Source organism: Corvus kubaryi, unplaced genomic scaffold (assembly GCF_017639235.1).
Source record: "Corvus kubaryi isolate FWS band 111438036 unplaced genomic scaffold, C.kubaryi_AGA036_p1.0 37266, whole genome shotgun sequence".
NCBI classification, from domain to species: domain Eukaryota; kingdom Metazoa; phylum Chordata; class Aves; order Passeriformes; family Corvidae; genus Corvus; species Corvus kubaryi.
The window spans coordinates 7,753,626-7,775,789 of record NW_024581081.1 but is presented as its reverse complement, the minus strand read 5'-3'; the positions used below and the strand labels follow the sequence as shown (position 1 = coordinate 7,775,789).

The following is a 22,164-nucleotide window of genomic DNA, read 5'->3' as shown; positions in this document are numbered from 1 at the left end:
GAAATTTCTGTCATGTTGAATATTGGAAACCCCTTTAAATGGGTTGACTGAATTTCCATAAGAATAAGTGTTCTCAGCAGGCGTTCATCCCATTCACTTGGATAATGTAGATCATGTCCTGTTTTGGATTTAACTGAATCAAAAATTTGGGGGCAAACTGAGGTTCAGAGTACTAAACCTAAACTTATTCAAGCCGCTTTTGTCAATATGTGAAAGCTCGTAAAACTGAAATCCGGGAGGAGATGTTCAGCAAGTGTAACCATTCTAACTTAGGTGATAAGACACATTGTGCACAGGTAGCTGCAGGGAGTAGTTCATGCTGCAGCATGCTTGGGTGTTGGTTGTCTCCTAATATAGAAAGGTATGCACTGGGTCTTGGGGTTGATAAGAGCAAAATGTAAACGATCTCTTCTGTCTGAGATAATGCAAAATGCAGAATTGCGAAAGTGTCACCATTGCCACTGAGAATTGCCTCTGAAACTCTGTACTAGTTAGGACTAGGTAAATACTGGATGAAAGCTAGAGGGATAATTTTTTTTTCTTTGAAAGTCCTTTGACTAGCAGTGTTTGCTCTCAAAATATCAGAGATGTTTTCAGTCTGAAGAGTACTGTAGAGGATACCAAGATGAATGCTGTAAATTACTAACATTCTCAACAGTCCTTGCAGTAAAAAAAACAGAGGTATTGAAAGTTATCCCTCTTTTAGATTGGATTTTGTACAACTGCACAGTAGCAGTAAGATTTTTGTTGTTCTTCAGTGTAGTGTCACTGATGCTGCACTTGCAAGTTTACAGCACTGAAATGGCTTGATTGCCTTTGGTTTTTCCTCCTTTCATCTTTTGGTCAGAAATATGTTTATGGAAAACTCTGTGGTGAACTAAACTAGTATTTCTGATACAGGCTTTCTTTGGAAGACCAGTCTTTGTCTTAGTCTTGTATTTCCTCATACTTTCTTGCCATCTCTACCTTTTAATTTTATTATTAAGCAGTCACATTGAGTCTTAAAGTGAGAATTAGAATACCTTAAATATATGCTATTTTAATATTGCACACTGAAAAAGCAGGAAAGCACTTTGTTATCAGCAGTAAAGAATATCAAGAATGAATTCTGAAATGCCTTGTTATCCTTTCCTCCTTTTATGATGTTTAAACAATGTGTCTCTCTCTGTGTGGAGTAAAGGAGAAAAACATCTTGGCCTCATTTGCTGAAGCAGCTCCCAACATTTGTTTTGATTTTGTATTTTTTTCCCCCGTCTGTTCTCACTGTCTCTGGTGAAAACTTCGCTAGGATATTTCTCATCACCTCCTTTCTACTGTCCAGCTCCTTGCAGTTTCTCAGGCTTTTGCTGCTTCACTCATGGGCCCATCAGTGCAGAGCCCAAGTGAATCAGTCCTGTGGAGCTCTTTGCCCAGGGCTGGACACAGCCCTTAGTACCTTTCCTATAATGTTTGTGTTGCCTCATGATGGGAAAAACAGAAGAATAACACTCATCTGTACTTTTTCAGACACGTGTTTTTGTGTAATGTAATTAACACATTTGCTTTTAAATTAAAAGCACTTCTTTCAACTGCAGACAGCGAGGTCCAGCTGTGAAGCAGAGTCCTGCGCTAAACCCCATCCTTACAGAAACATCAGGATCCTGACCTTTTTTACATCCTCGAGATTGAGCACAAAATAATTCTGTGCAGTTGCATAATCTTTCCACTTAGAAAGCTTTACTATTGCCTAGTAAAAAATATCTGAAGACAGTAATTGATTGCCTTTTAAAAGAAAAAGCATACTTAGATAAGGGGAAAGAAATTAAGTAGCACAGTAGCTAAATAAGAGAAAAGCAGGAGTATTGATGACATTTTAATAAAGCATTAGTGAATATTTTAAAGTACACAGATGCTTATATCACCTGGCTTACAAATAAGAGGTGAATTCCCCAGCTAAACCTTTGAATGTCAGAGCACTAAGGTGGGCTGTTTAACCCATGTTTGGGCACTCAGCTTTTGACCTCAATTTCACACCTCGCATTTTTCATCCCCCTTGTTGCAGAAGTACAGAAACTTCCAAACAGGTGTTGGAATATGCCAAATAAACATGCTGAGCAGCATCTCAGTGGATGGCCACAGCTCTGGTTTTAACACCTACTTAAACAAACAACAGCAACAAAAACACCAAAACCTCCAAAACATCAAACAAACCAACCAAGCACAAAAAACCCCAAACAAACCCAAGAAGCCTCAAAATCAGTTATAAAAACCTTTTTAAGAAAGTGAAGAAACTCTAAGAACAGGAAGTGTTATTGTAATAAGACCTATGTTTTAAAAGGATGCTTCAACAGCTCTGTCTCTAACAACTGGGACTTCTTATACCTTAGCCCTCCCCCAGTTTCCTAGTGTGCAATCAAAGCCACTTTCAATTGTTATTAGATGAAACAATGGCCCAGTCAGGGAGGGAGAGGAGGAAGAAAGCATGAAAAATAAAAATCAGAGTGAGTGATCAGGAAAGATAAATTGCTTTCATTTTTAAGAGATCCCTCTTTCTTAATGTGAGTTAAACCCAAGTTGTATCTTCCATGCAGTGGCCCAGAAAACCTGGGCGTGGTTACGCGTGAAGGGGCTGTCAGCCCTTGCTGTTGAAACCACACTAAAGTCATTCTGTCTTTTAGATGAAATTGATTTAAAACTACTTCAGTATCCTTCCCCTTCCAATTAATGCCATTGTCTTTACCTCTGGTGTCCTTCAAATATTGATGGGTGGCTGCTTATTCTGCCAGGTCTTTCTCCTCCTGCCTCATTGCAGACAACTGCTACTGTGTTTTTAATGCTAAGCCTTTGTTTATAGAGCCAGCAGCATTAGGCATTCCATGAAAACACTGAAGATTTTTTTTTCCAGATTCCCATGAATAATCATAGGGCTGCAGCACAGTAAAGTTTCTCTCTGTTAAATTTGCCTGTTAGATGTCATGGAAAAGTGGATTAAAATTCATTGGACACAGACAAAGAAAAACTTTGGATCGACCCTAGAAAGGCATCTCTGCATCTCCCAGAGGGAAACTGCTTTTCTTTGTTTTGTTCTCGTTCAAAGTGGAGATCCTCTTCTACGCAGCAGGAATTCTGGAAATCTTGAATTTGTGTTTTGGGGTGAAACTCAGCAGGAGCAGGGCAGATAGAACAGCTGGAATTTTGTTTGATCTTCTGGAAATAATGATTTATTTAGCATCATCAAATCAGCAATGATTTATTTATTTATTTTCCTCCATTTACCTGATTCTCAATATACTCTCTGTATTCTCCATACTGCCTTAATCCCCCTCAGCCTTTTTTCTATCTCTCTAAGGAAATTGGGAAACTGAAGTGGGAGAAGAAAATCTTTCCGGGTAGTATGTTTGGAAAAAAGAATATAGGAAGTGACTTAATTGTTTTGCAAAGGGAAGCGATAGTTTTAATGACATGAACAGTGCTACACAAACCAGTGGGTTATATCAGTGTCCATGTAAATGGGGGATTAAAAGAACATGAAATAGGTATTTCAGGAACTAAGCAGGATGTTGACTTTAAATTTGCTGAAGACTTAGCTGATGTCAGTCCAACACAATCACTTTTTCTCTAGGGCAGTTGCTGGAGGAACTGTATTTTGTTTGCATAGAATAATGCAATTCAGGAAGAAATTCAATTACTGAGCTAATTATCACATTGCATGAGTGGTAACAACCAAATATAAAGCAAGAGGCCACTGGAGGAAAGCCTGAATCACCTACTAATTCCAAAAGTTCACAGTGAGAGGTTCTAGTTGACAAGTAAAGGTGTTGCTGCTTTGATTGTTAGGCATAGTGGATTATAGTTTAATCCAGTGCAAATTCCCATTGCCTTCAAGAAGATACAACCACAGCTTTGGTTACTAGCAATTGTAGAAGACTTTTAAAATCAAGAATTAACTACCTGACTGCATTTATTCAACTAAGCTGAATTTCAGCACAGAAGGTTGCTTTATCAACTGTCTATATTACCTTTGGTCTTAAAAAAATGAAATAAAATTATACCTCATAGTAGCTGTATAAAGATTTGAGTTTTTCTAGTAGTGTCTGAAAAGGTAAATCCTTGTCCTGTGTCCCAAGGCCCATGTCTTATGTGTATAAACAGTTGTTACTCTGCTTGGAATGGAGGATAAAGCCTTAACAACCTGATTTTGTGTTTTGGTTTGGTTTGGTTTTGCTTGTGAGAGCTGTTCTATTTCCTTCCCTTTTTCCCACTCAGGCTGCATAATCTGTCTTGGAGTGTCCCAAAGCACTTGTGATTTTTTCATTGCATCTTTCATCCTGATTGTTTCATGCATCTTTCTGTCAAAGGAAAGAAGAAGGGGGGAGGGGAAAGAAATAGACCCAGAGCTGCATGCTGGGCAAAAGGATTCCTGTTGATTATAGATTAGAATTTTCTGAAGTATTGGTTGATTTGTATGGGTCTCAATATGCCTCCAGAACAGAAATGCTTTATAGGTTGGTAAGAAACTGGGGTAAAGAATAGTATTAACTTGTGCCTTACACTGCCACGCTGATTTCAGAGGGACTGAAAGTTAATAAAGCGTCTCATAGTCTTAAAACATATGCATTGGGAAATCAGCAGTACTCCTCTGCTGAGAATAGAAAATTGATTGCATTCCATAACCTAATGTTTATGCTTACTCTTGCATATGCAGGTGGATATAAATCAGGGTGGAAGAATTCTGACAACCTTCTTGAAGTAAAATCATTCTTTATATTCTGAACTGCTTAGAAGGCCCTTCTCCCCTTTGCCATTTTCTGTTGAATAGGAAATGATAATTGCAGTTACAATGAGCTGAGCCAACCAGAAGCAGGGAAATAAATAATACCTCAAATAAAATGTTAATCTATGTAGATAATATACTAATATTAATTACAAATCATTTTAATTAAGGCTCTTATTTTCTCAATCATACTTTTTGCCAAGTAGAGAACATGTCTTTTTAAGGAAAAATAATCAGTTACTTTTGGTAGGAAGTAGAACTAAAGCAAATCTGTTCCTCCCCTGTCTGCTACGTGGAAACCTGTGTGCAATTTTTCTGTTGGTCAGTTTTCCACAACTTTTTTGGGGAGGCTGTAGGGAGTGGACGAAAAGACTTTCTAATACATCAGTGGCATCCTTCTCCCAGCTGGATTCAGTGTGAACTTACAGCTTCAGCTCAGAAGTTTCCAACCTTTTAAATAGCCTGTGTATTGACACACAAAATCCTGGGAACCAGTATTGACATGAGTCTCTGCTGTGTTTCAAAGACATCATTATCTTTACACCATCCTTTTTCAGTGTTATTTAAGCTGTTTGAAAACCTCTCTTATAAGTGATCCCTCTGTGGTGCCATCGTCCTTGGGGCACATCTGCAGTTCTCACAGTGAGTAGCTAAGTTCAGGCTGTGGAGGTTGACTGGCCAAGCACCAGCCTGTTCAAAATCTCCAGTGGGCCCTGTACTCCCCACCACATGAGCCAGACCCCAGCCAGGCCCACCCAGCCATGCCACCCTCACGGCAGTTCCACCAAGGACTCATGAGGGCCACACCTGGGCGTCTCCTGTGGATCCCATGCCAGGGAAAATGGTGTTGTGGCACTTGTCCCCTGTGCTTGCAGGCTGTCATACAGATGAGGCCCTTGTTACTGTCACATGTAACCTTATGCTGACTGTTGTTTGGGACAAAGAGCTTGGCCTTTCCCTGGTTTTGCTTCAATCTCATTTTCCAAGGAATGAGAGATTAATATTTACATATTTGATAGATAGATCTTCTTTTAAGGCTGGTGATTGAGGGCAAAACTTCTGAGGCAGTATTCTTCATTAGGTGTCCTGAAATCCTTATATACCCATGCCAGAGCAGTATTTCAGGGAAATTGATGTTTACTATAGCATTTTTATTAGCCAGAGTTCCGCTTTTACCCCAAGTACCCCTGGGTGCTTCGGAGATGCTTTGGACTTGGTGTTGAATATCCCTACTCACCACAACAATCATTCCCTTCTGTTTAGCACATGCTGGCCCACAGTGATTTACTCATTCCTTATATTCAGACTTTATTAGGGTCTTTTGTTTCAGGTAGTAATAAAAGCTCAATCCAATCTACCTTTTTAGTTGCTTTCTCTTTTGTAACTATTTTTCCTGTGGTATTTATATTCCACTGCTACAGTGAAAATACTGAATAGGGAATGTGTCATTCATAAGGGTGACAGGGTTAGTGCTGGTATGAACTAAGGGCTTCTAATTTACTCTTTTTCAAGCAATAAGAATGACCAGGGACTCTCTTGTTGCTGCTCAGCTGAATATGAAACTAAGTAAAGGAAATTTTTTTGTTGTTGTTTTTCCATAGATGTTACACGTCCACAGAAATGTTTTCACCCAAAGAAAACTCCTTGAGTTTAGCTGTTTCCCTTAAGGCTTAGAAGGAGAGAAAGTCTGATTAAATATTCTTTCTGTTCACTGTTTTGGTGGCACCTGGCTGATCTGTTTCTGGAGCCAGTTCAATTATTTAAGTACATAGTGTTGTGTCAGATGCCACATTCTGAATGGACTGTGCCCCACAAGAAGGAAAATGGCAGAAAGAGTGTACTGATAAGCTACGATATCAATAGCAACACTGACCTGAAATAACTATATATGCCTGATGAATGGATTAGTGTGAACTGCCTAGTGATATAAACACAAAGTGAAGAGATATGTTAAACAAAAGAAGTGTTTATTGTGAGAATCTTTTTTTTTTAAAAAAAAGAATTGGCTGTAAAGATGTCTTTATTTCCAGCACCAAAAGATCGGACCATTCCAATACCAGACTGGCAATTCAGATTGAAAAGGATGCAGGTATGGCCTGGGAGTTTGGGTGTCTTGTTTGGTTTGCAAAATGTGATGTATTTACACTGGTGAGGCTTTGCTGGGAATGCTGAGGAGATGCAAAGGGTGTAAATGTTGTGTGTACAAACCAGAGCATTTTAAATGTAGCAGAGCACCAGTTTTAAGTCGTGTGACCCAATAAGTAAATTTACTCCTCAGTTATGTGTAGCTGATCAGACAGAGAGCTGCTGGGCTGCCAATTGCTTGGTTAATCATAACATTTGTGTCTGTGTGGAATATGCAGCAGGCACCCTAGTTAGACTCAGAGGTCAGCTTTTCCCTGTGGGCAGGGAAAAGTTTTGAAAAAAAGCAGCAAGTTAGTGGTGCCCCTACCACTGGGCAGTTTGGGCTGACAAGTGTCTCCTCTTCCCTGGAGAGAAACCTTTTTGAGAGGGGGGAGGAGGGAAATTGGAAAGCTTGCAAGTGGAAGAAGTAGGAAAGATAGTGTGCTGCTCTGCTGGGTGTTAGTGCATTAAATGAGCACCAGTCCATGGCCATGTAAAGCAACTTCCCGTTGCTTTGAAGGGCTACCTAGGAAATGTAGATCCTGTAAAGTATCAGGAAGATACCATCCAGCTAGAGGAAGAAGAGTTAAATAGAAATGAAAAAGAACATGAAATTTTATGCAGAATGGCTTTATATAATTTTTTTTCTTTGTGAATGTGTGCTGCTCTGATTGTAGGAAATGATGACAATAATCTCAACTCCATTTTTTATGAGCATTTGACAAGATCTCTGCAGGAGTCTCTTTGTGGAGATTTGATCCTGGGCCGCTGGGGAAACTACAACACAGGAGACTGTTTTATTCTGGCATCGGATTATTTAAATGCCTTTGTGCATTTGATCGAAATTGGAAATGGCCTTGTCACCTTTCAGCTCAGAGGGCTCGAATTTCGAGGTAAGGATCCCCGATGATTTAAATAACAACGAAACCAACAGTAAATCCTGTCTTTTTAATCTATCACAACTCTGTAGTAGGGAGTAGAGTTTGAGGACCTTTCTACAGGTATTTGTCTGTCTAAAAGCTTGGTACTTCTTTGTATCATTATATGAATGTTGTTTTGAAATCTAGATGTTAAGAAATTCAGAGCCATGTTCTCCAATATCATAAGACTTTCAGAAAGAAGGCTTGTTGAGTGGTTTGCTAGGTTCACAGGTATTTTGAGTAATGCTTAGTTATGTTTTCAGATTATTTATTTTTCTCCATAACTATGAAAATTGAAGTTGTCCTTAAAATTGTTCAACCCAAAAAACCTTGTCTTTGGGGAAAAAAAACAAAACCAAAACCAAAATAAGACTCCTTCCATGGAAAATATCCTGTGTCAAACCATGCAAGAAGCCAGGGCTGAGATGGTCTCTGTCACACTAGAACAGCAGAGTATAATCAAGGTGACTTTTCAACAAGGTTGAGTGTGAGAAAAAAGGCGACAGACTGGCTCTTTGAATGCACTCAAGTGTAGGAAGATTAGACTAGGAAATAACATGTGTGGGCTCAAGTCTTGACTCCGTGACAGACTCCACGTAGGATGTTGAACAGGTTGTGGTGAACGCTTCGTGTTCGCTTTCCTTCCTGTGTAGTGGGGATGAACATAACACTCTTGTGTCCTCAGCAAAGTTAAATGGAAAGAAAACAGTAAATGCCTGAAACAGCTTAGTATTGTAGTACCTGATGAGATGCCTATTCAGAACAAATGCTAATTGTAAGGAAAAACAACTGGAAAGGAAGAAAGATAATTTATGTATCAGCCTTATAATTTCTTGTTGCGGATGTTGATTGTTGAGGAATACATGGTCATGCATGTGTGGTTCTGAGGCTTGCTTCAACTTCTAAGACATCTGCGCAAGTATTCCGGTATTCATCTTCTCCTTGGGTTGCCCCCAAGGTGAGCAGTGGTGCTGCTGTATCAGGGATAGGTACTTGCATTCTAACTTCCAGAATTTATCCTTGCTGATCATCCTTTTGTGTTAAAATAGTTTGGTGTGGGATTTGAAACAAACAGAAGAAAGCAATCTCCTTCCCACTTAAATTACATGAGTTTTGTGAGGCGGGTTGTTTTTCCTTTATGTGGTTGCCCATTACTGCTGGGTCACTCACTATCGTCGCCATCGCCAGGCTGTAGAAGTAATGTAAATATTGAAAACAGATGAAACCATATGAGAGGGTGCTCAAGCCACGTGCTAGCTGGTTAAAAAGATCAGGGGCCCAGCAGACCGGCATAATAAACTGGAAGCTGATTGGGGAACAATGGGATAGTTTTGTTGCAAAGTGGTTTGGGAAGACTTTCTTTGACATTGAGCCAGGATCATTCACAGCCAGCAAGTGCCATTTGGCATTTGGATCTGAGAGCAAAGCTCAAAAATTGCAGTGTGCCACATGTTGAGGCATCTCTGTATTCCCTAAAATCACAGTTTAAGTAATTAAATGTGTCTGAAAATTGACCTTTCCATGCAGATTGCCTAATGCTGTTCAGTGTTAATTAACTGTAGTTAATACTGTTTGGCTTTGTGAATGGATCCAGCATGTCTGCCAGCTGCAACAGGTCTTTAAATTTAGCTGGGGCTGAGCCTCACAGCCTCTCATGTCTTTCATGGACTGCTGTTGAGAGCCAGCTGAGTCCTTGTGAGGAATATCCTCTTTCCCAGTCTTTCTTGCACTCCTCAGGGGGAGGCTGTCAAAGCAAAGCAGCACCTCTTTCTTACCTGAATGTTTAAGGAGCCTGGACCAAGAGAGCAGCAGCAAACTGAACTGGAAAGCAATGCCAGTTACTGGAGGAGGAGAGGAGTGAGGAAATGGGGGTTTCATCTACATTATCTCATCTTCAGTACAAATCTAGTCCCCTATTCCTCCTCACCCTCAGAGTATCACTGGGGGAAGACACTGCTCAATACTAGAGGAGGAAGTAGTTGGAGATGGGAGAAAAATGGACTCCCTCTCTTTTCTGAACCCACTGGATAATCCTATTCCAAGAGTAAGATAAAATTTGTGGTTATTTTGTGTCCTCACAGACACTGTATGTAAGGAAGTTTTCTCTGGTCTTCAGAGTATTGGGTAGAGGAGTTGTTATGGGAACAGAAACTAGGAGTGTGTGTATTGCTATTCTGTTGTTTGGCCTGGAACAGAGAAGCCATGTAGGGTTGAACAAAGGAACTTACCTGAGACAAAACCAGCTCAAACCATTTGCCTTACCATGTGAGAGCTGAACCCCACTGGACTGTGCAGAATGAGTACCAGAGAAATCCCATGAATTACAAGCCTGCTTAAGGATGGAGTAGGAGAAGTAAAGGAGCCCAGTGGGGAACCAAGCACAGGCCAGATAAGGATGCCTGGGATTTGCCTGATGCAGGTTATAAAAAAAGCCTTGTGGACACCAAAATGTGAGTAGATAATCTGCTGTGTGCCCAGTGGAGAGTTGCTGGGGTGATGTGCTGACACCAGAGGGTTGTTTGTGTCTCCAGGTAACCCCTGAGGGCTGGTGTGCTTTAGATAAACTATGCTGCAGAACCATGCCCTTCCTGTATGTGATTTGGTCCTCCTGCCAACAAGGAGCTGGGCTGCTTTGGTGGGGCTGCAGGCCACAGGGGTACCCAGGGGTACCCAGACACTCAGGCACTAGTCTGAGTGAAAGGAGCCAGAGGGGCTGACCTGAATGCAGAAGTTCATAAGGGGATGAATCAAGGCTATTCAAAGGATGTTGTGTGAGAGCTGAGACTGAAATTCTTCCTTGGAAGGCATTTTTTGCTCCTTCCCTTGAACAGGATTGCTGCCTGCGGGGGCAGGAATGTAGAGCGGGCTTCCACCAAGCAGCACCAAGAGCCATGGGCACATGGACTTGGGCACATTCTTCCCCATTTCAAATCTTGCAAATGGCTGGTGAATACAGCCTGAATACTGAATACAGTAGGATTTTTTTTCTGCAGAAGTGAGAGAATGTATGGAACTGCCCTGGAAGAACCGGATGGTTTACAAAGTCAAGTGGCAGTTATTAAGCACCAGGCTCTGCTTTGGGCATCCTGCATTCCTATTTTTAGTTGTCTGGTCATGCACTTTTACAGGGCACCCTAACTCCTTTCATTGTACAGAATGGTTTCCGCAAGACAGAGAGAAGGGATAGAGCAGAAACTTGTAATCTGTAATTTCTGAGCTTTGGCTGCTTAACTTCAAACAAGTAATTTTAATTGGGGGCCCCAAAAATCTGCTGTTCCTTAAATAGGAAATCTGTGTTTGCTTTGGAAGCGAGTGAATCACAACAGTGTTCTCTATGACTGTTTTCTGTTTATAACTAAACCAAAAGCAATATTTGCATTGTGGAGCTCTGGGTTTTCCTATGGGTGTTTCTCGTTGTGGTAGCTGAAAGGCTGTGCTGGCAATACTGGTAGTGACCGAAGAAGGGTTCACAGAGTCTTCTGAATTTAAGTGTACTTGCTGCCTCCCTGGTTTTCAGTCCATCCTAACTGAGAGTTGGCATTATAAGTGACTGATCCAGATGCCTTTCTAACTGTTTGTAACAGAAGGATTTGTCTCAGCTTTTAAATGAAAAAACAAACCCAACCAAATGCCTGTAGGCAGCATAAGAAGGTACAGACTGAGCAGACTGAAAGAAGAGAGTCAGCAAATCTGGGATTCCTTTCATCTGTCTTTAGTCCTGTTCATATTAAACACCTTGGATGAATTAGTTTTTCACTCTCCCATTCCACGGACAGGGAGGGGATGTGCCTCCATTGTGTCATTCATCCTGAGTATAAAGCAGAGGGGAGGCTCAAGACCTCCAGGCATTGACAGGAAATGGCCAGCTCCTCCTTTATAGAAAGCAAAGAGAAGGTAGTAATGAGCTGCATAGCTCATTAGGAGGGAGCACTTCCAAGGAGCTGCACACTGGTGTGGGGGAATTGAGCCCTTCAGTAACTTAACTGCTGTCTGTGTTAGACCACAGCAGAATGCTAAAAGCAGCCTGCCAGAAGAAATACATAACATATCATTTAATTTGAAAGGAAGAGATGGAAAAACCCACAGTCAGGGAACAAGCAGAAACAATGTCAAAATATCTCCCTCTCACGAGTTCCCTGTAGAACAAGGGAGATTTAAAATGTTTTCTTGTTTAGTCTGTGTGTCTACAAAATGTCTTTTGGAGAATATTCATTTAGGCATTACATGTGTAGAAACTAGTTACTGATGGTGTTGCTGAAGTCTTCAGGAGCTGTTTTGTAACTCCTGCACAGTATTCTTCAGTCATTTAATGAACTTCTAAATCTCTGCTGTGATTTTTTGTTACTGCACGTTGCACGTGCAATATTCATGCTTCACTTGGAACTTCATTAGATGGATCAAGGCAAGAAGCACAGAGCAGACACAGATGTAGTTGTACACTGTGGCAGCAGGATGGGATTGCCTGTGGGGCTCTCTCTGTGTTAGCTAGCTTATTTCCCACGCAAAATGGTGTATGAAAGCAGCCAGTTCAGGCTATGTGCTCTAGGCACCATAATGGTGTCTAATAAGGACAGTTACTCATTTCTGCAGCACATGTGTATGCTTTTATTACAGTAGCAAGTACATTACCAGTGTAAGGAATATTTATTTGTGTTTGATTTTTGTGTCTGAAGGCTCTGTAGCACTAGGAAGAATCATTATTTAAAGAGTGGTTGCAAGTTTTATTTTTTTACAAATCACTTCTTGCTGTCAGGAAATGAAAGTGCCCATGTTCATGTCTTTCCTGAGACCACACTTGAGGTATGTTCAATGTATGTACCAGAACATTAAAAGGTATTGATAAATGACAGAGTTCAGAGAAAACCAGCGTTTTCTGACACATCCCTTGGGAGAGAAGGTTAAAAACCAGAAGTGCAGTGTTTGTGGGAAAGAACAAAGACTGAGAGACACAATTCTTGGAAATACTAGAAACATGGAGAGAAAGGATACAAAGGGGTTTCCTTAATCTTGGTGATTTAATTGGGAAGAATAGCATGAAACAGGGAAGAGGGTACTTTATATTAAATGCAGGAAATCTCTGATGTACAAGCCTTTCTAGGTGTACAATGATGCTTCAACAGTGGATGCAGTGGATGCTGTCTATGAATTTCAAATAGGCTTAGAATAGTTTCTGTAACACATACTAGAATAAATATTTTATGTCTTTTTTCCTTTTTCTTCCTTTCACAACTTTATGTGTATTTATGGGCACACTGGAGAAGACTTCCGGAAAAAAGGAAAATGTTAAATGCAGTGCAGCCTTTTTATTGAGAAAATATCTTTGCCAAAATCAAAACATTGCATCTTGCATTGCACTGCAAAAGATGTGACATGAGAAGTTTTTGTGGATTTTGTAGCTGCAAGTTTAACAACAAACATCTTTGGAGAATGCTACTTCCACGTGGTCTTTCTTAATGTGTGTCTGTGGGCCAAGAAAAGCAAAGGTTTCTGAGGAGAGAGGATGCCTGTTATTGTAGCAACTGATCTGGGTTGAAAACCAGGTTGTTTTTCAGACATACAAGCACCTGAAGCAGCTGAAAGCCAAACCACAGTTTTAAAACCAGCAGCTTTGATGTTTGAAGAATTGATACTGTTCTTTAAGTCCTAAAAGTTTTCTTTGAAACCAGCTGAGACTATCAGAACCTATAAATTACTGTTCTTTATCCCAATTCCACAAGCAAAAGAGCAGGAAGGAGCCAAAAAAGTTGCAGGTTTCCAGAATGTGTCTAATTCTGAGGTTCATGAGTTTCCATTTGTGAGCTCAGTTCACTCCACTTTGAAGTATTTGGGTTTTTTGTGTTTCTAGAACCATATCTGATGCATGTTTCAGTAGAGGACAGCCTTCCAATGGCTGTAATTATGCTCGTTGTGCTTATTTTGTGTGATAACTTGCTGCATGTTAAGCTGCTATCCTGAGCAGAAAAGAAATGTTGGTTGAGGAGGGGAGGAACCTTTTCTATCAGATTTTGGGAATACTCGGATTTGCATCATAAGCTTGTTGAAGCAGAGCCAGATAATTCTACTATAATTCATTTATTTGTAAGACATTAATGTGCTTGGTTTAGCCAAAGAAAGGGTGGGCAACCAGGCATTTTTCTGGAGTCATCTGTGAAGAGACCTCTGCACAGCTTAGGACAGGAGTTACCCTGGGCATGAGCCCTTCCTGTGTAGATTTGCACTCTAGTTGCTTATATTTCAGCAATCCTCAGGGCTCAAGCTATGGCTGCCTTCAGCCACAATAATTCGTCCCTGTCCTGGATGTGTTGTTAAACTGAAGTGTTTTATGGAAATTAAAACTGCTCCTAGAAGTATGCAGTTGTGTAATGGATTTTGTTTTTCTGGCCCCTCAGGTCTTGAAAAATGCTTTTCACTCACTGAGTTTTCAAAATTGAATTCAAAAGCACGCTATAGTTTCAGATTTAAATTCTAGAAGGCTGGGTGATCATTCAGTTAGGTGTATTTTATCCTCTTGAAGCAAGATTGCAGTCTTCAGTTTTCAGTTTTCTCATTTCCATTTAGGTCAGATCATTCTGGCAGAGCATGAGTCTGTCCTCAAATCTTGATGTGTCAGGAAAATACAAAGAGCTCCAAGTTCTCACCCTGGCTTTCTCCTGAGCTCACACAGGCTGACCTTGCTTTGTTCAGCTGGCACATGTTTTTTACATTGATGGATTTTTGGCAACCCTCCAGTGTTAGATATCTTACAAATGAATTGGTGTCATCTGTACTAGCAAGAGTCAGAGTGAATGACTAACCTTGAGTGAAGTGCACGAGATTATTTTCCTTCTACTGCAGAAAGAAATGTAAAAAAAATGTTTTCCCTCAGATTTTGAAATGACTAATTACTAGTGAAAACATTTTCCTGTATTTTAATATTTAATAGCACTACACTTAATTATATTGCAGAAGTGAAGTGCACGTTCTGTTCCCTGCTCTTTGGTTTTATGAATAATTCTCTCAGAGTTGCTTGAACTTGCTAATTTTTTGAGAAGCAATATAAAAGTTGTCATTTAAATCATCAGCTTATAGCACATACAAAAAAGTCTAGGGCCAGCCTTCTGTAAGAGATAAACACAGATGCTTGACTTCATTTACTGTGTCCTGTCCCTTCTGGCTCAATGCATAAAGCTGAGCACATGCTCTTAGTCTCTGGGTACCAGTGTCTGGAGTAATGAACCAAAAAGGATTAATGTATGCACTGGTAAATGAAATTTTACAGTAAAATGCCAATCTGGCATTGAAGTCCAGCCAGTGCATTGAGGACTAAAGTGAGGCGCCATTAAAGATGAGAGAAAATTACTGGCAGTCATTCTAGAATTGACTGCAAGAATTGGGAGGGAATCAACATGTACTTGAGCATCAAGCCTGAATGTTGTCTTTGTGGACTTGAGTCCTTTTACTAGATGTTGTTTGGAAATACTAATCAGCAGGAATGAGGATTTGGTGTTCTGTCACAGCACTGGCTGTGGCTCAGGTTATATCTTTAAACTTAACAGGGATACCCCAGAGGCCCCAGGTAAAGACACCAAATCCCCAAGGTGATAGTACCCAAGTCCATCAAACAGCTTTTGTTAATCAAGTGCATGTTTGCCAGATGCTGAAGAGCACACCCCAGATTTCATTCTTCGGAATAAACCTATAAAATGACCACGTGAGCTCCTTTGGTTGTTTCCTAGACCTTTTGTAATAACACGGTCCCTGTTAGAATGACTCTTGGTGCTCAAGTTCAACACTGATTGCACCCCTGTAGTATAATTTTAACTCTAGCTGATTAAAATTAACTAGCAAAGACAACTTGGAGGCATTTTAACCTGTAGAATTAGCTAAGAATGCAAATAATTCAGGCATCATGTTCTGTTTGTTATGCTGGTGATGACAGTTTCCTTTAAACACTGAGGGTCTCTAAAATTCACCTTTTCTTTGCCTTACCAGCCTCCTTAGGCCCCATGTTTTACAAAATATGTCCCCTAAGAAAACTAGTAATTACAGAAACTGCAGTAATAATATTTGGCATTTATTGAAAGAGGTAGTACAGAGAGTAAAGCCTTCCACAGAAATAAAATTTGGTATTTCCACACCAAAAGAAAAAAAATATATATACGAGTAGTTACCTGGACAGAGCAAAGGCATCTTTAAATCCTGTTGTTGTAGGGGGATCAGTGACACTTGTTCCTTGTGGTTTTCATTTTTCATCGCTTGCAAACATTTGGCAGTACTTAATTTTGCACCTGGGATGAGGATGTATCTTCTCTTAAATTCAGTGTAATACTGAGAGACCTTTAAACTTCCAAAAATAAACATAATAACAATAGTAACAGCACCAGCATGGAACATTTGTTTTACTCTTTTCAAGCAATGTACAAAGAAATGTTTTCCCTACTTCATTTTGAGTACGATGTCTTCTGACTTGACTTCCCCAAAGCATCTGCTGACCCAGAGCAGTTCTTGGTTTTTTTGCTGTTGAGCAGTAAGTGTTAATTCATGTAGAAATCTGTGAAATATGAAGCAGAAGCAGTCCAGTTCATGTCCAGTCCAACTGGAAATATCAGCCTAATAGGTCATGTTTTGTACTTGGCAGTATTGAAAGGCAAGATGTTTATATTTGGATGACCTGAAGACATTTAATAATTTTTCATATTGTGTATCCCTGAAGTCTAGGGAGGAATGCATCTCAGTGTGCAAGCAACACTGGGTTCACAGTGTAAATTTGCATTCACAGTGAACTGAACAGAGAATCTTTTTCCTCTGTCTCTGAAGGCTACAATCCTGTTTTTTCTTCTGATTTTTCCTTCTGATTTTTCTATTCTTTTTTACTTGTATGTTTTGCTTGCTGCATACATTTTACCAGGTGCACAGGCAAAAAAGACATGATAACCAATAATTTAGCATATTTTATTGTATTTTGAAAGGTTTTTCTTAGTGAGGAGAAAGGAATATTCTAGATGCTATTTCTGTTGATACAAACTGAAGTTCGCAGGTTGTTGACCAGAGAGTTGTGATGGGAGTGGAACAGACAGTCGAGGGCACAGCAATTGTCATCATGCTCCACAGAAAGGCCTTTGGGATGCTGCCCTGCTCCAGACTGTCTTTTGGGGTGCTGGCAGACTGCAGGGAATTGAAGCTGGCACTGTGTTCTTTCCTGGCTGAACGTTCAGATGATGAACAGAGCCAAATTCTTCTCCAATTTACAGTGGCACAACAGGTCTGTTGGTCCTGGTGGGGAGGGAGCTGTTGAACTGCAGTGCGATGTCTTTCATCTTCCTCTCCTGTCGAGTCTGGTTAGAAGCTGATGGAGTCAGCAGTCTGTGGGGTGATACTGAACCTCTGGCAGAAGGCCTGTGCAAGATATGTAACTTGCATCACAGGAGATGGCCGTGAAAGATGATTTATGTACAAACTCAGTGGGGAGTAAGTTCTGCAACAGCCTATGGAGAGTAAATTTTAAAAAGAAGCATACATCAAGAACATAAAACTCACATATTTTGAGAATACTGGGGGGAGAACGTGGGTGTCTGCCTCAGTTTTATGGTACAGAAACTTCATTCACAGATTTCAAATCCACAAGGGCTCAGTTTGACCATGTAGTGTGCACAGCACAGGGCGAAAATGCAGAGTCTACATTATTGCTTCTGCATCTGCCTCATGACTTATTTTGAGGTAACATATCCATTTTAGAAAAATGTACTCTACTTTGATCTAAAGCCTGTGTAATAGACTAATTAGAAAGTTGTTCTGTTCTTGTGATGTACTGCCACTAGTGCTGTTCATTAGAGATGTTTGATCCAGAGTAGCTTTTACTCCAGCGGGAGAGAGAACAACCCGGTAGGTTATTTTTGGAACCTGCTTTCCAAGATAGTTCGCTAAAACCCAGATTTTACAAGTGCTCTGACACACTAAAATTTTTCTTTGGGTCCAGTATGTTAGTCGAAGAAGCAGACTGAGACTTGGATCAATTTGCTTAATGTGCCTTATGGAGCGAGACTCGTTAGTGTTGCTTCCTGGAAAGTTTTTATTAAGGCAGAAGCTGTGGTCTGTAGTTTAGCTCAGTTCAGAACCCATTAGAACTAGAACATTAGATCAGGCCCTTTTGGCTTTTATAGGTGATAGTAAATGAGTAATGTACAGCCCTTTATTTGCTGCTGCACATGGATCAATTAGCACATCAAGTTTGTTGCTGTAACTTGCTCTTTTAGATTTTTGCTAAGTGCATACAACCTTCAAACATACTTTGAATGAGAGCTTGCAAGATGTCCTTTGTTTCCTCCTCCCTCAATAACTGGCAGCACACTCTCTTTTTCTCGCTGCCAAGGGACATACTGCCAGCAGAGAGAAGTGGAAGCTATAACAGAAGGAGATGAAGACAACGAAGGCTGCTGCTGTTGTAAGCCTGGGCACTTGCCTCACCTGTTGTCCTGTAATGCAGCCTTTAACCTGCGCTGGCTGACGTGGGAAATCACACGAACCCAGTACATCCTGGAAGGATACAGCATCATCGACAACAACGCTGCAACAATGCTGCAAGTGTTCGACCTGCGCAGAATCCTTATCAGATACTATATCAAGGTAAACTCTTTACTGAAGTGTACTTTGTTCCTAGGCAGGTTTGTCAAATAGAACAAATGCTGTTTGTCTAGAGAAGAAAGAGCATTTGAAGTTTCTTGCTTTATGTTTATCCATCTGCACTACAGTCTGGCAGTCAGACCTACTTGATGTTAGATCACAGAACCGTAGAATCATTTGGTTTGATCTTAAGATCATCTAGTTCCAACCCTCCTCCTATGGGCAGGGATACCGTCCACTGGAATAGGGATAATTAATTCATTTCTCCCTTTGCTAAATTTAATTCTGATCACTTATATTTGCAGTTAGTACAGAAAATGGCAGGCATGCTTCAGTGGAGATCAAGAAGGCGAGTTACCAACCTCTAGTGATAAAGTCAGACTAAGTGTTCTTACTGATGTTCTTATGTTTTTACAACACTTCACAGTTTGTTATTTCTTCTTGCCTTGGCCTTTCCACTGGTTTGTTATTTTTCTTCTGGAAAAGAAAAGAAAGAGATTAACAACATAAAGTTCTTGGGAAACCTCTGAAGAGCTGTTTCTCAAATGTACTTTTTTAGTAGTGCAAATCCCCTTCTTACCTTCTGTTTTACATGTATACCACAACACGCTTGAAGTTGGTTTATTCCATTGATCACACAGCAGTTCATTTACACCATTTCTGTATTTGCATTGTAACTAAGATCACAATAACCACACAGATACTAATTTGTCAAAATAATTGAACCTTATAGTCTAGCAAGACATCTTCATCCTCTGCCAAAACAATTCCCAGTCCAGCAAATGAAGAATTTGAGCTTTATAGTTGAGCATTATAGTCTTCTACTGAAACAGCAAGAGCCAGATGCTGCTTCCTATGCCACTGGTACTGCCATGAAGCCAGTTGCTAAAGCTCCAAACTATCTCTGACATCTCCTTTCTACTAACATCTCTGCAATTGTAAAAATCTGTCAACTTCAGAGAGAGACTGGTTGCATATACGTTAAACACCATTTTTTGCAAATGAACCAATGTAGTAAAAACAAGCTCATTGCCTTACAAAGCTGCTTTGATCATGCTGTTGATTACTTCTGGGATTTCGTAAATAATTTTGCAGGCAGCATGGCCTGGTAACCAACCTGCTTTATTTAATAAACTAATCAGAAATAAAACTGCATGTGAGCATGATTTTTTCATTTGAGAAGTGGGTTTTGTGGCTATAAATTGTTTTAAAGCAATGTAACTAAACTAAAAAAACCCAAAGACCAGAAAACAACCCTTCTTTAACCTGTAATGAGTACGTTGCTGCAATTGCTTTGCTTTACTTTAAAAGGTAACTTGAACAACTGGAACATAAACTCATGCAAGCTGGCATATGACTCGGCTTTTGATGGGGAATGAGATTGAAAAAATCCCAGTCTAAGCTGCAATCAAATCAGCATCTTATTAGTGTAAAGTAATAAAGAATTCTACTTTGTAAACTGGAATTGTTTTTGCTCCTTAAAATGAATTAATATATGAAGGACTTGAGGAAATGTGAGGTTCATCACATGGGACATAAAACTTAACTGAAAGGTAATTTAGAGCTTCTGGTTCTGGACACACCTGAGAAGCAGCTGACATAGGTGAGATGGCTTAGACAAACTTTCATCCCACATGATACAGGTGTGGTTAGTTGATCCTGTCTTGAAGAAAAGGGACGTGGGCTAAATGCTCTCCACATGACTGAGGTGTGCTGTGGCTCCATCTCCACTCTCTGCAGAGTTCATGCTCACCACTGATGGCTCTGAAAGTGTGAAAATCAAATCTCTTCTGGTTGGATTTAGTTGAGCCACTGCTGTTATACTGCATTGACAGACCTTCATTCTCAGAAAGGTTGGTCTTCATTGTCAGGCTGTCGGTCTCACACAGTCGGTCTTTTTAATCTACTTCTGTCTTTAGGGAAGGACAAACAGAGGATAAAAATAACCTGTTGGCACCTTCAGTATTGGCCTGGGCTGGAACTCCCTTCAATGAAGGGAAGGTGCACTCAGGAGAATCCCTTCTTTAGAACGTCACTTCCCAAAGGAAAGTTATATGGGTATTTTCTTCTTGTATTTTTAAAGTAATTAGTTTTTTCCATAAACAGGGGCTTTAAAAAGATTTGGTAAAATCCTTAGTACAACCCTGGAAAGTGAGAAGATTATAATATGTATTAGATCAGCTTTTTTCCTGTTTATTTAAAGCTTGCCTCCAAATAAACAGCATCAGACACAGAGGTAAGAATTCATTCCTTCCCCAGCTCTTTCTTCTGGGGGAATCTAGATCAAGACCCTGTGCAGTTTCACTGTGAACATTTTAAAAGTCCTTGACACTCCCTTTTTAATGTTGTGAAAGGAATTGTAAGAAGAACTATAGGTAAGGCAGTATTCAGGTCACATAAATCACAAACTAGAAAAACACTGAGGCTGGAGTTCCTGCAGGAACTGCACTTCCATTGCATTGAGCATTTGGAGTGTTTCTGGTTTATTGTCTGTAGCTTACAATATTGTAAATATTTGCCATATTGTTTCAGAATTGCCATATAGCTGAGGATATACTTGAGCACAAAACATATCTTGGAAGAGTTACCAAGAACAGAATTTAATTAGGTGACAGAAGTTTTTGTTGTTTCTGTGTCTGATTGCAAGTCTAATTTTTTTCCCAGCTGAATCAGCTTCTTTGTAAACACAGATGAGGATAATAAAAAAAGCAAACTCTATCTTGAAAATCAACAAAGAGAATGTATGCTTTGTTTTAGTTCTTCTATCCTTCAAGAATAATTATTGTATTGGTCTTTTAAACAATGAGTTCCACTGAGCATCTTATTCCTAAATCATATTTATTTCATTTGCAGTTTCATTGACAGCCTAGAAATGCATATATTTCTCATTATGAAAGGACTTTTATTCCCCACAAATAAAGTGGGTCAGCTCCTGTAGCCCTTCTGCATATATTTTGAAATAATGTCCTGCCCAACTACTGTGATATTTTTCCCTTGTGCCTCTTCCATCTCTTCTTCAATATATTCTTATTTAAACATCTTTTAGTATTCAAGAAGTCTGTGTATTCGCTGAGTGCTGTGGGCTTGGCTTCTATTGTTTCTGCATGAATCTTTTTTAAGGAGTCTATTGTTCTCCACATGCCAAGAAATTAAGGGTCCATCCTGTCTGTATCTGTGTGACTTGTCTTTTTCCTCTCAAGCTTGATTCTCCTCTTACTTGTGTATTTTTGTACAATTTGAATGATAAACTATGGAGAGCATCTGGGGTTTTTAAAAGGGCTGGTAGTGCTTCTGTCCTCTGTAATCCATCATATTTTCATTTTATACATTTATTTACTTAGTACTTAGTTTCCATTGACTGGGTAAAGTAGAGCTATATGATCTTCAGTCATGCATACTTGCTCCTCATTTGCTTTGGAATCCAACTCTAAATTAATATTATAAAACATTATAATGGGACTTTCCTGCTGATGGAAAGCACTGGAACTTCTTAAGTTTCATATTCTTTTGAAAATATGCTCTAAGTTGTGTTTGGATAGATTTTTTTTTTAATTACTTTTTTATTTATTATTATTTTAATGTATCCAGACAGAGCAGTTAGAAGGACTTAAACTTAGAAACTCAGGCACAGATACGAAATACGTGTTGCTGCTTTCTAACATTTATGTGTTTGGTAAAAGAGCCCCTGCTGAATGCTGCTCCTCCTTCAGTGCTTTAAAAGCAAACTCAGTTATATCAGTTATGAGCTTTTTAACCTGACATATAAGA

At 39.8% G+C, this 22,164-nt stretch overlaps 1 protein-coding gene across 3 annotated transcripts in view; it reads left to right on the top strand.

The window, feature by feature from the left end:
- Positions 1-22,164, top strand: part of PCNX2 (pecanex 2) — a 152,160-nt gene that overhangs the window by 104,809 nt on the left and 25,187 nt on the right. For all 3 annotated transcript variants that reach the window (XM_042025252.1, XM_042025253.1, XM_042025254.1), the window contains 3 exons: positions 6,784-6,842; positions 7,555-7,770; positions 18,146-18,399. In XM_042025252.1, the coding sequence (XP_041881186.1) occupies positions 6,784-6,842; positions 7,555-7,770; positions 18,146-18,399 (529 nt within the window). The remainder of the gene's footprint in view (positions 1-6,783; positions 6,843-7,554; positions 7,771-18,145; positions 18,400-22,164) is intronic.